The following is an 18,625-nucleotide window of genomic DNA, read 5'->3' as shown; positions in this document are numbered from 1 at the left end:
CTTTCTGCAATGGGATAATAAAATGTCTGTAGCACCCTCTTCTCAATAGACAATAAAGGCATCTAACCAAGTATTTCAGACTAGTTCCCCCACCCTACACCACACATGCTCAAGGCTGAAGATACTAGCAGGCAAAGCATTCATTCATGTGGCCTAAGCTGCTCTCATTTCCAGATTTCATCAATATCTTTTGTTAAATACGGCCATGCAATAATAATAGAAGTCTAACAAGGTGTAAAAACATAGTTTATCTGGCATTTCTGATTAACAGATCATCTGTCGCTATTAAGTCCAGACATAAAAAATAAATATAATGGTTCAGAAGACAACATAGCAAAAATACAGTAAGCTACAGGTTGGTCATTCACACATCAGTACTTGGAAACCAGAGATATTTAAATACTTATAGTTAGAAATTATTTATCTACAATTTAAAAATGACAGCACCAAAAAGCAAAAAACAACCTGGCTTTAACAGTTTTAAGTAGCAGTGTGTTCAAGCTATATTAGACCATAAACAACAAGAAAAGAGACCATTCAAATTGAATAAATAGCTATATTAATTAAGTGGGTTGTAGATACGAAGACATTAAAATATCTATTGACATGGGAGAGGGGAAATTCAGAAGGCAGTGACATCCATTAATCAACAATTAATTTTGACTGATATAGAGACAGTAGTATATATGAGAAAGAAGCAGGCTGGGCAACATGGCTCACACCTGTAATCCCAGCACTTGGGAGGCCAGGGTGCGAAGATTGCTTGAAGTTAGGAGTTCAAGACGAGACTTGGCAACATAGGGAGGCCCCGTCTCTACAAAAAATACAAAAATTAGTTGGGCATGGTGGTGCATGCCTGTAGTCCCAGCTACTTGGGAGGCTGAGTCAGGAGGATCACTTGAGACCAGGAGTTGGAGGCTGCAGTGAGCCATGATTGCACCATTGCACTCCAGCCTGGGTGACAGAGTGAGAGCCCCAACTCAAAAAAAAAAAAAGCAACAAATACTAAGAATGCCAGCATGTAAGATTCCAATTGAGAAAGAATGTTTTTAGAGTGCTCTAGCAGAAGGAATAAATGCACATTGGAGCCAACAAGGGCTGGAATTGAATCCTGGTTCTACACTGACTAGGTTGGGCAGGTTCCTTAGCCTTACTGAACTTTAGTTTCCTTGTCTGGAAAACAGAGATCCATGCTCATACATGAATGTTGTATGAGATAAAGAAAAAAGTGCATATGGAGTATATAGGCTGGACATCCGGTCAGTTCTGAATATGTTGGTTTTTTTTCCTAGCACAAATATTGACTAGGGTTTCACAACATCGCCTTTCAGCATAACAGCTGATCATCACCATAATTCTGAGCTGATGGCAGTCCCACCTTTCCAGTTGTTAAGGCCAAAGCTTGGCATCTTCTTTGATTCGTCGATTTCTCCTGCACCTCACATCCAGGACGTCAGGAAATCGTGCTGGCTCTTCCATCGAAAAGCATCCCAAACATGACTACCTCTCACCGCCTCCACCACCACTGCCCTTGACTGAGCCCCTGGGATTACTCCACAGCCTCTTCTGTGGCCCAGCCCCACGCCCTGCCCATGTACATGAGCCCCTGAAGACAACATACAGCCCAGAAAACAGAAGGACCCTAATAATACACAGGACGGATCACATCACACCTGTACTCAAGGTCTTTTGGTGGCTCCCATCTCTCTCTTTAGTGAAAGCCATCATCTTTACAAGGGCTCACCCTACGCGTCCCAGCCCCCTACCGAGTTCTGACCTTCTTTGCTCACGTGTTCCTCGTCACTCACTCCACGGTGGCCACTCTGGTCTCCTTGCTCTCCCCCAGACGCATCAAGCTTGCTGATGTCTTGAAGCCCTAGTTCTTGTTATTTTCTCTGCCTGGGATGTCTTTCTGAATTGCAGCTTAGCTATCTCCCTCCCCTCCTTCCAATTCCTGTGTATGTATCACCCTGATCGCTTGGTTTATTTAGGCAAGTTGCCCTCCAGCCACTGCCATCTCTGGTTATCTGCTCTTTATCTTTTCTCCATAACATGCACTACCTCCTAGCATACTGTATAATGTATCTATTTGTTAGGCTTATTGTTTACTGTCTGTCTGAAAGAACATACAGTCCACAAGAGCAGGATCTAATTTTTTTTTTTTTTTTTGAGATGGAGTCTTGTTCTGTCACCCAGGCTGGAGTGCAGTGGCATAATCTCAGCTCACTGCAACCTCTGCCTCCCAGTTTCAAGCGATTCTCCTGACTCAGCCTCCCAAGCAGCTGGGACTGACTACAGGCATGCACCACCACATTTGGCTAATTTTTGTATTTTTAGTAGAGACAGAGTTTCACCATGTTGGCCAGGATGTTCTTGAACTCCTAACTTCAGGTGATTCACCTTGGCCTTCCTAAGTGCTGGGATTACAGGGGTGAGCCACTGCACTAGGCCTCAATATTTTTTCGGTGAATAAATGGTGTTGGCCAGGTGTGGTAGCTCACACCTGTAATCCTAGCACTTTGGGAGGATCACGTGAATCCAGGAGTTCGAGACCAGCCTGGGCAATATAAGGAGACTCTGTCTCTAGAACAACAACAACAGAATTGTGTTGTATCTATAAAAGTATAATCAGGCTGGGTGTGGTCGCTCACACCTGCAACCCCGGCACTTTGAGAGGCTGAGGTGGGGAACAGCCATTGAAAACTTTCACTACAGGCTCACTCCCTAAGCAAATCCACATAATTTCCTTGTCATTTATGCATATAGCACCCAAATTATACACACACAGGCATCACTAAGTACCTACTACGTGCCTGACACTGTGCTCATGCTGTTGTATGCACAAATTCCCTGTCCTCATTGAAGTTAGAGGGAGGATAACACGAAGAACTGTGTGGCTGGATAGGAGTCAGCAGGGAGACCGTAGTGGGAGATGTCAGGGGGAAATGATGGATATTTTGGACTTGAACTTCTATGAATGGGATGGGAGCTGTGAAGGTTTTTTTGTACAGGAATGGCATGATTTGAGTCATGTTTTGATAGCTGCATTGAAAACAAGCTGATAGTGGCAGGGGCAGGGACAGGGAGACTGGTTAGGGGTGTGATGGTTAATATTGAGTGTCAACTTGATTGGATTGAAGGATGCAAATTACTGTTCCTGGGTGTGTCTGTGAGGGTGTTGTCAAAGGAGAGTAACTTTGAGTCAGTGAACTGGGAGAGGCAGACCCACCTTCAGTATGGGAGGGTGCCATCTCATCAGCTGCCAGCGTGGCTAGAATAAAAGTGGGCAGAGAACGCAGAAGGACTAGACTGCCTGAATCTTCCAGTTTCCATCTTTCTCCCATGCCAGATGCCTCCTGCCCTCAAACAACAGACTCCAAGTTCAGCTTTTGAGCTCTTGGACTTCAAGCAGTGATTTGCCAGGGGCTCTCGGGAGGCCGAGGCGGGTGGATCACTTGAGGTCAGTTCAAGACCAGCTTGGCCAGTATGGTGAAACCCCATCTCTACTAAAAATATTAAAAATTAGCCAGGTGTGGTGGCACATGTCTGTAATCCCAGCTACTCGGGAGGCCGAGGCTGGAGAATCATTTGAACCCAGGAAGCGGAGGTTGCAGTGAGCCAAGATCGTGCCACTGCACTCCAGCCTGGGTGACAGAGTGAGACTTTGTCTCAAAAAAAAAAAAAGTACCTGAATAACTTAGATATAAAGTCTTCAAATCACCTGAGCAAAGAATTGTTTTTATCCAGGTAAATCCAGAAATGAACGAATTTCTGCCTGACCATATGTTTTCTTTTTCCTCTCCCTTTCTTCCTCTTTTTAATACCACAGTGGGTTCATTCAACCAGATGTTCCTACTTATAAAAGTTGCTCGTTAATGAGTTCCTCTAACACCAACAGCTTGAGGAAAAGCGCACTACAGAATTTTCCACACATTCAGTCTAATGTGGCGATTTCAAAGCATGGAAAGAAATGTATCCAGTTTTGCTCTCCAATGTTGAATAAATGAAGAAAACAAGACCTAAATCAAAGGTCTAAAGATCAGGGACTAAGCAGGTCTTGTGTGATGGACACTGAGCATACAAAGACCAGCCCCTATCTTCCAGAGGCTTCCAAGTTAGAGCAGAAACGTAGGTTATAGGCCATTATCATGCATGGGTCAAGTCTCACGACAAGAGTTAAAGCATGCGGTGGATCTAGAAGACCATTTAAATAAATGTGAAATTGTTCAAAAATAATTTTCCTTTCTCTGAGTTAAGGGTTTTTTTTGTTTTGTTTTGAGACCGAGTCTCACTCTGTCACCCAGGCTGGAGTACAGTGGCATGATCTCGGCTGACTGCCACTTCCACCTCCCAGGTTCAAGCTATTCTCCAGCCTCAGCCTCCCAAGTAGCTGGGATTACAGGCACCCACCATCATGCCTGGCTAATTTTCCTATTTTTAGTAGAGACAGGATGTTAGCCAGGTGGGTCTGGAACTCCTGATCTCGTGATCCAGCTGCCTCGGCCTCCCAAAGTGCTGGGATTACAGGCGTGAGCCACCATGCCCAGCCTTTTTTTCTTTTTTGAGATGGAGTCTCACTCTGTCGCCCAGGCTGAAGTGCAGTGGTGCAATCTTGGTTCACTGCAACCTATGCCTCCCAGGTTCAAGTGATTCTTCTGCCCCACCCTTCCAAGTAGCTAGGATTACAGGCACCCATTATCATGCCTAGCTAATTTTTGTAGAGACAGGGTTTCAAAATGTTGGTCAAGTTGGTCTTGAACTCCTGACCTCAGGTGATCTACCTGCCTTGGCCTTCCAAAGCACTGGGATTATGGGCATGAACCACAGTGCCTGGCCAAGGTATTTTGAATTCAACAAATTATGCAAGCCTGTAAATCTTGGTATCACCTAACCAAAGAAATCTACAGCTATTAAAATATCTGGTTGTTTACTATTATCTTGCCAAAACTCAATATCACATTTATTTAATAAAGGAACAATACCTGGAATTTTGAAAAACTAAAATCATGTGATTGTTTTGTGACTTTTATTAGTTGTGTTTGATTTTCACGGTAGAGTCTGCAAAGCTATTGGCTATTCTCAGTATTATAGGTGCAGATGATAATCCCTGTTACAAGGGAGGATTTAAGTCAAAGTCCTTTAAGAGCATCATAGGTTTAACAGCCGTACTCTAGAAGACTGATTCCCAAGTTCTTTCAAATTTATTAGCTCGATTTTGGGATACCCCTCCATTCTTTGCTGTGCAGTAATGTTAATCTATTTTAGATAAAACTCAGGCCAGGGGTGGTAGCTCGTGCCTATAATCCCAGCACTTTGGGAGGCTGAGGCAGGCAGATCACTTGAAGTTAGGAGTTCAAGACCAGCCTGGCCAACATGGTAAAACCTTGTCTCTATTAAAAATACAAAAATTAGTCAGGTGTGGTGGCAGGTGCCTGTAGTCCCAGCTACTCAGGAAGCTGAAGCAGGAGAATCTCTTAAACCTGGGAGGCGGAAGTTGAAGTGAGCCGATATCATGCCACTGCACTCCAGCCTGGGTGACAGAGCCAGACTTCATCTCAAAAAATAAAATAAAATTTGCTTTCTAGAAGAAATTAAGACAAACATATACGTATGTTTATTACAGCACTATTCACAATAGCAAAGACTTGGAACCAACCCAAATGCCCATCAATGATAGACTGGGTAAAGAAAATGTGGCACATATACACCATGGAATACTATGCAGTCATAAAAAAGGATGAGTTCATGTCCTTTGCAGGGACATGGATGAAGCTGGAAACCATCATTCTCAGCAAACTAACACAGAAACAGAAAACCAAACATCGCATGTTCTCACTTATAAGTGGGAGCTGGACAATGAGAACACATGGACACAGGGAGGGGAACATCTCACACCGGGGCCTGTTTGGGAGGTGGGGGCTAGGGGAGGGATAGCATTAGGAGAAATACCTAATGTAGATGATGGGGTGATGGGTGCAGCAAACCACCATGGCACATGTATACCTATGGCACATGTAACAAACTGCATGTTCTGCACATGTATCCCAGAACTTAAAGTATAATTTAAAAAAAATTTTTTTTCAAAATAAAGAAAATAGGGTATCATAAAACACCAATTAAGAATCACTGCTTTTTAGAGAATATAGGAAGTGAATAATTGGTTTGCAATACAGGGTTACTAGAAAATGAGGTTGGACTTTGACCTCAGAATCTCCAGTTTTCCACTTGGGAAATTGATATAATTTTCACTGTAAATTAACTCCCAACCCATAAATTAAGACACTAAGAGATACCTTTTTATTGCCTATCCAAAGACACTAATTCCAATCTCGGCAACAGTGTGAGGATATTAGCAATAACAATAAAAACTTAGTAACACGCATATTGTGACCTGGCAATTCCCACTTTTTAGACTTTATCCTCAGAAAATAATTGGAAGAGTGGGCAAGATAACATACAAGCATCCTGAGCTTGTATGTTTTTAAATTAAAAAAAAATTTTTTTACTATTTAGTGTTTTAATTAAAATGATAATCTAAACATATATAATCTCATTTTATCATGAGATTAGTGAAATAAATGATTCAGCCACATATTAGGACAATGGAACACTGCCATACATGCTAGGATTATGCTGTAGTTAAAACACACACACACAAATCCCTAGCCACTCTCCCACCCCTGACACACACACCACACACCCCCACCTCAGTGAACTAAAACAATGAAGATTTATTTCTCGATCATGTAAAGTCTGCTGCAGGCCCAGAGTGGCTGCACTCTGTGGAATGGCTTAGCGTCACACTTCACCAACACATGCTTCATGGGGGCATGGAAGACCCTCTCCCCTGCAGTAAAGAGCTTCTGCCCACATTTTCATTTGCTAAAGCAAGTTACAAGGGCCTTTCTTGACCTTGACTGGAGACATGTGATCCCAACATATGCCCAGATGATGTCAAGAGCAAATGTCTACTGCAACCACGCAGCCATAAAAAATACTAATATGGAGCTCTACTTTTTGACATGGGCAAACTATCCATAATGTATCAAGTGGAAAAACAAGTATGGTCCCATTTAAAAAAAATCTAAGTGTGTGTTACAGATGCATGGAGACATTGAAAAAAAACACTGGGAAGACATACAAGATAAGTTTAATATTGTTTTCTCCAGGTAGTAGGATTACATGATTTTAAAAACAATTTGTGGCCCAGGTGCAGTGGCTCATGCCTGTAATCCCAGCACTTTCGGAGACTGAGGCAGGCAGATCACGAGGTCAGGAGCTCGAGACCAGCCTAATCAACATGGTGAAACCCTGTCTCTACTAAAAATACAAAAATTAGTCGAGCACAGTGACACACAACTGTAATCCCAGCTACTCAGGAGGCTGAGGCAGGAGAATCACTTGAATTCAGGAGGTGGAGGTTGCAGTGAGCAGAGATCACACCACTGCACTCCAGCCTGGGTGACAGAGCGAGACTCCATCTCAAAAAACAAAACAAAACAAACACAAAAAAAACAGCTTGCTTTATACTTTTTGGTTGTATCTTTTTCTCTTCCATTTTTTATTATATTATTTTGATGATGAGAGAAAAGAAAGCTATATCTATTTTGAAAAATACACAATTCACTGCCTTTGTGGTTTTTAAAATCAATCTCTTACCGGTTTAGTTGAGGTATCCGTTCTCCTAAATCTCAACCACACATGTTCACTCACAAAACTGAGCTGCTGAGAAGTAGAGCTTGATCTTGGTATCACTCGACAGAACTGTATAGTCAGAGAGCCTAAATACCCTGCACTATGCTGACTGCTACCTCAAGCAGCAGAGATAGTAATGTCCACCTCCCTTACAGACAACACAAATGACATGCTAGCACATTAAGGCCAGAGGCAGGAAGAAGGCCTGTGCTTTCAAGTCAGACAGACAGACTTCATAACACAAATTCTCTTGGTTTTCTCATCTGTAAAATGGGAGGACTAATGCGTTTCGCAAGTGTTGCAAGGATTAAGATAAGGTAGTGAAAGCACCCAGCACACAGAGGGTGCTGAAGAAATAGTTGCTACTGTTACTGCCCAATGTCCAGGTTGACTACAACAGAAGTGATACTAGGCAAACATAGTAACAAGCAAGGAATGTTTTATTGTGTGCATTTTCTAAAAACAAACAAACAAACAAACAAAAAAAAAAAAAAACAAAAAACCGAACCCACAAATAGGAGCAAAGAACAAAGTTTTCTAGCATCTCTGGGATACACAGGGCACCATGTCTTATAGAAACATAGCTAGTACAAGAACAAAGTGTACTAAGTAACATTACCCTTTGCTTCCCCAGTCAAAAAAGGCTATAGAGAAAAACACTTTAAATTGTACTCTAATACAAATTTGTTGCACAATTAAACTGCAACTTACTCAAAGAGTTATTGTATTGTAAACTGCAGAAAATAGAATAAGCATTCAATAAATCTGCTCACAATTAACAATTAAGCAATAGACACTTGAATAAATATAGCATGTATTACTTATTTGTTAAGCCTCATGTTTATGATGAGCAGACGGTTTATCATCATAGTTACAGGGTTTTTTACATTTTAGGAGATACCATATCCAATAACGGAAGTAGAAAGTACTTTAATGAAAAATGATTTTAGAAAAATATCTCCTTGGGTCCGAGCTACTATGGTATTTATCACATATTTGGGTCAGTTTCACTAGTTTAAAAATAGAGGTACTAACACACTGAATTTTTTCACGGGAGAACAAAGTGATACATTCTAGAGCAATATTATTTCTTCATATCCTTTAGGTAGCAGGACACAGCTAGGACGTAGTAAAGAGATTTAAAATGTAAGGAATAATTTGTTTCTACCTAATACTATAGGGGTATTGCTATCATTTGAACTAAGAAAGAGCAATTTTACAACTTGTTTATAATGAAGAATTGGCATTTCCTTATCACATACATACTAGATCTAAATATAAGGGTTTTCTCTAATAGTCTGTATTCCGTGATCCTTATCTATACAAATTAGCCTGCATAGTCACCAATGGAAAGACCAGTAAACTGTTACTTGAGGAACTAATTCAAATGACTCATTTAAGAGAAATGCAGTCAAAATAAGGCAATAACTATCAGCCTATCTGAACTTTCCTTCTGAGCAATTGAGTAAAATTGAGAAAATAATTTTTGCCCACCTCTATAAAAATATTACCCCATTTGCAACCTAGCTTGTGAGAGAGACAAGTCAAGTCCATCATGTTTGTCTCTAAAAAGAAAAACGATGATAGGCCTGGTGCAGAGCAAGCTATATGGAAACATCCACCTTTCCTTTTCTGAGATATGTCACTCCAATTCTTCCTTAAATATAAATTTCCTCCTTGATTTATATTAACCCCTTAGGAGGCACTCTAATAACTTTATGTTCCCTAGGGAACATAGGGTTTTTCAAGAATTTTTTAAAATAAAAAAGGTTTGAAAACTCAGCAGCTGTGATATTCCGTTCAGTCTACCACAGATGTCAAACAAACGGTCACATTTTACAGAAGTCGAAGGAAAACAAAACCACAGTTCTGCATTCTTCCACAGGGCAAGGAATTGATCATATTCTATTTTCCTTTCAGGACTTCATAAAATCCCTAGGATAGCACCTCTGTATGGGCTGAACCGTTAACTGAACTAAAATTAATACAGGAAGCTTAACATTCAACATTGTGCTTCAACAAAACTTACCACTACTCAATTTTTCTTCCAAACTATGTTAGTAATATACGTTTTGCAAAGAGTCCAGGGAGTTTTTAAAAGAATCTCTTTAGGTGATATAACACAAAAACTCTAAGGAACAACAAAACCCTTCAGTCTTATTTCTGAAGACAAGTCAACGTTTAATGTAGATCATTCCAGAACACGATGTACCTAACCCCCTCTCCTTTCCTTACGTGTGTCACACAGCCATTAAGACATCTTAGTTTAATTGCCTCCTTGAACTTTTTAGTCCCTCTAAGACGTCGTTAAAAAACAGATTTAGTCCTTTAGTTTTATCGTACGCAATGACCGTATTGTCTGGTATGATCCCAACACAGTGATGCAGTACTGAGGTTGTTTTTTTAAAAATCAATATCCATTAGTAAGATTAGCAAAGATACTGTTCCTATCTATTTTTATATTTGTCCTTTAAAAAGGTAGTCCCTTCTCCACTTACTTCCATGTCCCTAGAGAAACATATATACGTACTGCTGTTTAAAAAAATCAAACATACAAATACTGAAGTATTAAAAGACAGGCCCATTTCCTCTCTTCCTCATCCTGGTACACAGTGCCCAAAAGCTTTAGAAATGCCATTATGAGCAACAGCTTTTGCTAGTTGTTAGGAAGGCAATTTACGAGTTGGGAATTATTGTGCAAGACTTGACCGATGATGACAGCTCTGGGTCACTAACTTCCTTTTATGAAAACATGAATAATACTAGTTATAACTCATAGTGTAAAAGCTGTAGAATGCTTTTGTGGGGGGTATATTAAATTGCAAGAATATTGCAGAGCCCCGTCTTAGAACGACAAATAGAATGTTGGTTTAGTGAAGAGGACTGGGCTGTTCCATGCAACACTCTGATCATTTCACATCACAATGGTGGCTGGGTTTTCCATCAGTCATTGCTAACAGCAATGAGAAGAAGTCAGGCGACTTGTGTGATTCACATGTTAACAGCACCATAAAAGAGTTTTGTCCTCGGAATTTAGGGGAAAGGGTTACAAAAATTTCACAACTTAATGACAACCTCAAAAGTTCACCCACGGCATACTGGCTGGGAAGAGAAACAATTGAAGCAAGCCAATGCTAAGTGCAGATTATGGCACTACCCAAAAATAACAGATCTCTTTAAGAAGTGCATCAATAACTAAGCATAGAGGATATTCACATACTGCCAGCTCACAGGGAAAGATCGAGGTTTTGTAAGTTCCCAATGCCTCCCCTCAAAAAAGAGAGAACAAGTCTTTCTTCCCCCAGTTTCTGCTCTGACAACAGCCGCCTTGGGAGGCCCCCTAGGCTAAGTGAAGTGTCTGTACTCACAACTGCTTTGAGAAAGTTCTAAGCATTCACTTTTTCATTTGATTTTTTTCCCTGCTAAAACTCATTTGCTAGATCATTCTTTCATTACACATTAGCTCACTGTTTATGGGGAAGTTTCACTGAAGTAATTCCAGGCTTCAGGGAACCACTACGGATAGACCTTTTCCATATCAGTCCCCATGGGTAAGTTCCACAAGTGCCCCAAAACACACCTTTACATTTTCTTTTTAAAAACGTTGATTTGTTTGTAAGTGGCTACTGTCCATTCACGGGACAGCGCTGTGGAGCTGCGTGGGAAGGACTTCATTTGGTGGAGTTGCTGTTCTCAGGTGTGGATGTCGCCCAGCTCTCAGATCAGTGTGGAGAAAACCCAGTTGCCAGACTGCAGCCCACCACAGGCGTCATGTCCCAGATCTACAAGGAAGGAAGAAATGCAGAAAAGGCAGCAGTGATGACCAGGTCTAATGGCAAGAGTCAACACAACAAATGACTGTGAAACCTGAAAAGGTGTCACAATAATGAATTCTCTCTTTCTCTTCTTTCATAACACCTCCTTAAGATTTATAGGAGGCTGGATGGCTGGGTGCAGTGACTCATGCCTGGAATCCTAGCACTTTCGGAGGCCTAGTCGGGTGTATCGCTTGAGCACAGGAGTTCGAGACCAGCCTGGTCAACATGGCAAAACCCTGTCTCTATCAAAAAAAAAAAAAATACAGAAATTAGCTTGACGTGGTGGCACATCCCTGTGGTCCTGGCTACTCAGGAGGCTGGTGGAAGGATCACCTGAGCCCAGAGGCAGGGGTTGCACCCAGCCCAGATCACACCACTACACTACAACCTGGGTGACAGAGCGAGAACTTATCTCAAAAAATAAAAGAGTTTTAGAAAGATAAAACAATGTAGTTTCATTAAAATGTGAACAAAGCATATAAGTAGTGTCTTTACACATAAAAATTACATAATAATAATGTTTTAGTATAAATTCAATTTTTTTTAGAAAAGCCCATCAGGAATATAAAGTATTTCAGAGTTTCAGCACTCAAGAGTGGTACTTAGGCGGGCCGGGTGCGGTGGCTCACACCTGTAATCCCAGCACTTTGGGAGGCCGAGGAAGGTGGATCATGAGGTCAGGAGTTCAAGACCAGCCTGGCCAAGATGTTAAAACTCTGTCTCTACTAAAAATACAAAAATCAGCCGGGCGCAGTGGCAGGCGCCTATAATCCCAGCTACTCAGGAAGCTGAGGCAAGAGAATCTCTTGAACCCGGGTTGGGGGGGTGGGCAGAGGTTGCAGTGAGCCGAGATCATGCCACTGCACTCCAGCCTGGGCGACAGAGTGAAACTCTGTCTCAAAAAAAAAAAAAAAAAAGAGTGGTACTTAGGTTAGGCATACTGGCTCATGCCTGTAATCCCAGCACTTTGGGAGCCTGAGGTGGAAGGATTGCTTGAGCCTAGGAGTTTGACACCAGCCTGGGCAACATAGTAGGACCCACTCTCTACAAAAAATCCCCCCAAAATTAGCCAAGCCTGGTGGCAGGCACCTGTAGTTCCAGCTACCTGAGAGGCTGAGGTAGGAGGACTGCTTGAGCCTGGAAGGTGAAGGATGCAGTGAGCAGTGATGGTGCCACTGCACTCCAGCCTGGACAACAGAGCAAGATCCATCTCAAAAAAAAAAAAAAAAGAGGGGTACTAAGTATGAAAGACTTCATTTCAATTTATGTGTTAGAGACCCAGGGATTTAATTTTTAAAAGGTGTGGTTATTCCTTATATTGAGGATGTATTCTGCCCAGGATGAAAGGAACGTTGGCAAGGGAAGGAAGGTCTTGAGATGGGTCAAGGGTGAGGGCCAAGGCCAGCAAGAGAGGAGAACCCTGAGGTCAGCTCCACCAACAGGGATATACAGGGTGCCCGACTCACTCTGTCAGACACTGCAGGGGGAGGCACCACTGGGATCAACCACCACTGAGTGCATGGAAACTCACAGGCAAGCAATTTATTACTCAAGGTTTTTCTTTTTTGAGATGGAGTCTTGCTCTTGTTGCCCAGGCTAGCGTGTAATGGTACAATCTTGGCCCACCACAACCTCCACCTTCCGGGTTCAAGCGATTCTCTTGTCTCAGCCTCCTGAGAAACTAGGATTACAGGCATGTACCACCACACCTGGCTAATTTTGTATTTTCAGTAGAGACAGGGTTTCTCCATGTTAGGGTGGTCTCAAACTCCCCACCTCAGGTGATCCACCCCCTCAGCCTCCCAAAATGCTGGGATTATAGGCGTGAACCACCATGCCCGGCCATTACTCAAGGTTTTAAACTGGCAATCGGTTGCTTATAAATGCTTGCCAATCAGAAAGAGTGACTGTCTCCTGCCCATTCACAGCATGATAACAGGCAATCTCAACTGAAATGCTGACAGACAATTAGCCAGCTTACCTTTACAATGCGGTCGGTCCCACAGGTCACCATCAGTCCCCTGGCAATATCCATAGACATGTGGGAAATGTTATGTTTTCCTTCATGAAAGGTTGCTAGAGAAGTCCGACTAACAAAGAGAAAAGAGATCACTGAAAACTCACTTTACTGTACCTAGAGCTAATGGGGTAAGTTTTTTTAGCAACATAAAATAAATAAATGTGGCCAGGTGCAGTGGCTCAGGCTTGTAATCCCAGCACTTTAGGAGGCTGAGGCAGGCAATCACTTGAGGTCAGGAATTCAAGACCAGCCTGACCAACATGGTGAAACTCTGTCTCTACAAAAAATACAAAAATTAGCTGGGCATAGTGGTAGACACCTGTAATCCAGCTACTAGGGAGGCTGAAGCAGGATAATTGCTTAAACAAGACTGTTTTATAAAACTTTCAAAATAATTGATTTTTTTTTTTTTTTTTTTTTTTTTTTTACTGGAAAGGCCGACACATTCCCAGATATAAAAACAAGAATCTTCAATATAAAAGAGGAACTGCATTGAATAAAATCACACAGCATGGGCAAAACATTCATCAGAGCTGCAGTTTTCCCTGAAACCTCTGCCATGCACAGGAGCAGTGCCTCTCACAGCATTGGCTTCAACTCTGCCCCCAAGCCCAGCTGCTCCAGTCCCATCACTGGTTCATTTACCAACACCAGTGGTGATGCACTAGCTTTCCAATTTGGTCCTCTGCCAACGTTTGCCTCTGCTGCTTTAAAAGACAATTCAAAGGGAAAGAAAGAAAACGGTGGTTCTGTTCTAACAGATTTGCCTAAAAGTCAGGGTAGAATGGGGTATACAGACAGATGTGTCTCACACACAAAGAACAATTTAAGAATAGACTGTTAGGCCGGGTTTGTGTGAAAGAAAGAACGTTGGTCTCTAGAGTTTTTCCAGTAGTTAAATTCACATGCATGTGTGAGCAGAGGTCTGGGCACTGGATACTTTTGTAGAAAACCAGCTCAACCACTGCCATCCACATGTGCATGGACTTTTCCCTGCACACCAGCTGGTGGGATGCAGAGGCTCAGGGTGTCCACTCAGTTACTGGACCATGTAACTTAGCATTCCTCACCATGCAAAGGAGAAAGCTGCCCAGTCAGAGGGGCAGATTGAGATGCACAGTGCTTGTCTTAAGTCATAAAGCTAAGGCACGTTCTCTCTTCAAAAATGGCTTGGGGGCTGTACGCTGTGGCTCACGCCTGTAATCCCAGCACTTTGGGAGGCTGAGGTAGGCGGATCACTTGAGGTCAGGAGTTCGAGAACAGCCTGGCCAACATGGTGAAACCCCATCTCTACTAAAAATACAAAAATTAGCCAGGTGTGGTGGTGGGCGCCTGTAATCCCAGCTATTCAGGTGCTAAGTCAGGAGAATCACTTGAACCCAGAAGGTGGAGTTTGTAGTGAGCCGAGATCATGCCACTGTACTCCGGCCTAGACGACAGAGCAAGACTCTGTCTCAAAAAACAAACAAACAACAAACAAAATGCTTTAAGAAATTCAGAAGAAACAAACATATATGGTTAAACATATATCCGTATCACTTCTCAGGCTCCTCACATTTCAGAGAACCATTAGACAGCTTTTAAGAGGCAATGAGACAAAAATATGCAAATACTCACTCTTCGTCTTTGATGGAGTCATAACAAGAATCACAAACCCGGACTTGGAACTCGAAGCCCATGACGGGGTAACTTGAGCGCTTGCTGCTACACTTCCCGCAGACAGCCTGCCCGCATTTCCTGCAGTGATGCTTCATGGGTGATCGGGAGGAGGAAAACAGGGTGTTAGCTTTCGCTTTGAAGCACATGGTTTCCCTCTAGAGTAGGGAGGATATGCCTTGAATTATAATCACCCCAAATCAATGTATCAATCAACACTCACAAGATAGACGATTTTGACACTAGTCAAGGATTTCCCAAAAATCTTGGTGCACTGGTCAAATGTTTTGCTTTTCATTCACTCATATTATCTGCCTACATGTTAATAAACAATATTATTAACATTAAGTTTAGTTCACTTAGGAGCCTAACCACTGCAGATTTTGGGAAGGAAAAATCTATTCCTCCATCAAAAAAAGGTTGTTTTTTTTTTTCTTTTTAGAGACAGGGTCTCATTCTGTCACCTAGGTGGAATGCACAGATACAAGCACAGCTCCCTGCAGCCTTGACCTCCCAGACTCCAGCGATCTTCCCGCCTCAGCTTTCCAAGTAGCTGGGACTACAGGTGTGTGCCACTATGTCTGGCTAATTTTTTGATTTGTTTGTAGACATGGGGTCTTGCTGTGTTGTCCAGGCTGGTCTTGAACACCTAGGCTCAAGTGATCCTCCTGCCTCGGCCTCCCAAAGTGCTGGGATTACAGGTGTGAGCCACCATGTCCAGCCTAAAAGGTTTTAAAATAAGGTTTATTTATTTTTATATAGACAGGGTCTCACCATGCTGCTCAGGCTGGTCTCAAACTCCTGGACTTAAGCCATCCCTTCCATATTAGCCTCCCAAAGTGCTGGGATTACAGGCGTAAGCCATGATGCCTGGACTAAAATAAGTTTTAAATGCACACTATGCTCTCACTAAGAAACTAACATCCATAATCATATGTTTTGCTTTTTTTTTTAAATCTCTCAAACTGTGATTCTGGAAATAAGCCTCAAGAACATTACAAAAGAAACCAATTATGACTGATTTTGACATATTCTATTACCACCAAAAGTTTAGTGACCAGCACCTCTTCCCTCTTGTATTAACTGTTTATACATGGAAGTAAAATCCATTTCTCTGTGCTTCGTTTAGAAGTAGGGAATACTTCACCTATTAGTTATATTGCACTAATTACCACCAGCCACGCACTGTGAGAACTTGGCTAATGACAGACAGAACTCGGGTACTATTTCAGAGCTTCATAATGGTCTGAGAACTAAAATAAGTCCTGCCTTGCCTGCCAGTCTCATATGAGACCTTACCATGGAGTAGCTCTGTAAGTAAAATTTTTAAAAGTTTATTTATTGGCTGGTCCAAGTGCGGTGGTGTTTACAACTAATTGATCACAACCAGTTACGGATTTCTTTGTTCCTTCTCCACTCCCACTGCTTCACTTGACTAGCCTTAAACTAAATAAATAATTAATTTAAACATTTCTAAAAAGTTTATTTATTTATTTTGAGATGGAGTCTTGCTCTGTCACCCAGGCTGGGGTGCAATGGCGTGTTACAGTGAACCCCAAGTTTCTCTTCAAAGAATCAGTATGTCACTATGTGCAACTCTCTTATTCTTTAATTCTCTATTTTAAAGTTTAACTTCCTTGTAATTCCAGTAAACAACCTTCTCCACCAGTTCTAATCAGTAGTTCACATCTGTTTCCTGGCCTCCGGCTCCATCTTGACTCATCCCAGTCACTGCTCTGGTCACCTTCTTTGACCTAGGTCACCCCTGGCTACCTGCTCTGACCCACCCATAACCATCCTTCCTGCCAAAACACCCACCCTGCCACTCCAGCTCAGACCCCTGCTCTCTTTAAAATAGCCAATCAGGATTAGTCTAGCTTGTGCAGTCTAACCCTAGCCAAAAGGGGAACAACACAGCAGTAGGGACAACCCCCATCAGGCCTAAGTGCCCCTCCCTCAACTTGTCCAAGTGTGCGGCCGCCGTTGCTCCATCCATGAGCCACACCCTTCTATAGAAGTACTGCCTTGCTGAGAGGATTTATCTTTAAGTGCTATTTCTTTTGCGGCATCGAAATTTTACTTATAACAGGTGCAATCTTGGCTCACCACAACCTCCACCTCCTGGGTTTAAGTGATTCTCCTGTCTCAGCCTCCCGAGTAGCTGAGACTACAGGTGTCCACCACCATACTCAGCTAATTTTTGTATTTTTAGTAGAAACAGTGTTTCACCACATTGGCCAGGCTGGTCTTGAACTCCTGACCTTGGGTGATATACCTACCTTGGCCTCCCAAAGTGCTAGGATTACAGGCCTGAGCCACCATGCCAGAACAAAAAAGTTTATTAACACATACTAACTTTAGGTTAATCTCTCATAGAGGTGCAACCAATAATAAAAGAAATAAAATCAGCATTCTTTTTCACTTACCTGCACAAATTCATATTTGCCCTAAGTAACTACCTTCAAGGTTGCTTTGAAAATGTATTTTTTTTTTTTGGAGAACTTTAGTATTACAAGAATCCCAGGAGTTAAGAGCATCTTTGAAATCTACAGGCTACTTGGAACATATTTCTTTAATTAAAAAAATAAAAAAGAGTACTCAAAACATGCTTACTAAAAATGTTCCAGGTATGCTTATAATGGAGCAATTTAAAATAATCTACAACTCATACGGTCAGGCATTCAAGTGAGGACTAAATTATCACTTTTTATCTGTTTGTGACAGCATAAGGTATATAGCTGTATAACCTAATTTATCCTAATTCTGTTCTTGGCTAGCATAAAACACTGACTTTAATAAGTAATAGTCTTAAACTGAAAGATCTTGTGCCTAGTAAAAATAGGCTCTCAGGATTTTCTACACACCCCTGCCTTTCCAATACAGGACAAGTATTGGAACAGTGAGGTAATAGTCTCATTGGCCCCAGGAAAGGTCTTCCTCATTGTTAGTCACACAATGATAAAGACACAGAAAATGTAGGAATTAATAGCATTTGCAAAAACCAAGTGTGATTCAAAAAACCCAGATTAAGTATGCAAATAGTGAAATACACAATCAAGCCAGCTCGACAGTGTCTACTCACTTGTCTCAGCCCCAGCGTCTTTGTGTCCCACATCTGCTTTATGTTCCAGAAAAAGGGCTGCTCACATTTCTGACAAGAATCACTTTCCAACCACTGAGGAGCCTAGGGGAGCAGAAAGTCAAAGCCGACATCAGTGTGTCTATATGTTTACTCCCATGTTTCAAAATTAATATGACAGTTCTAGACCTCGCCGGGGTTAGCATTTATTTTTTTCTTTTCTTTTTTTTCTGAGAAGGAAAGGAGTCTCAATCTGTCGCCCAGGCTGGAGTGCAGTGTGTGATCTTGGCTCACTGCAACCTCCGCCTCCTGGGTTTAATGACTCTTCTGCCTCAGCCTCCCGAGTTGGTGGGACTA

The 18,625-nt window shown here is 42.0% G+C and overlaps 1 protein-coding gene across 2 annotated transcripts in view; it reads right to left on the bottom strand.

Moving 5' to 3' along the window:
* Positions 1-229: 229 nt before the first annotated feature.
* WDFY1 (WD repeat and FYVE domain containing 1) overlaps positions 230-18,625 on the bottom strand; it is a 78,448-nt gene continuing 60,052 nt past the window's right edge. Inside the window, exons 9-12 of one of the 2 annotated variants that reach the window (XM_021666521.2) lie at positions 18,272-18,373; positions 15,151-15,281; positions 13,495-13,603; positions 230-11,477 (exon numbers count right to left, since the gene is read on the bottom strand). In XM_021666521.2, coding sequence (XP_021522196.1) covers positions 11,418-11,477; positions 13,495-13,603; positions 15,151-15,281; positions 18,272-18,373 — 402 coding nt within the window. In that variant the 3' untranslated portion in view covers positions 230-11,417. The other variant, XM_064372946.1, reaches the window with a different exon arrangement.

The sequence above is a fragment of the Aotus nancymaae genome, unplaced genomic scaffold (genome assembly GCF_030222135.1).
Source record: "Aotus nancymaae isolate 86718 unplaced genomic scaffold, 86718_ANA_hifiasm-v0.15.2.pri h1tg000008l, whole genome shotgun sequence".
Taxonomy (NCBI): domain Eukaryota; kingdom Metazoa; phylum Chordata; class Mammalia; order Primates; family Aotidae; genus Aotus; species Aotus nancymaae.
Note: the sequence above shows the minus strand (reverse complement) of the source record. Positions and strands in the feature narration are given on the sequence as shown.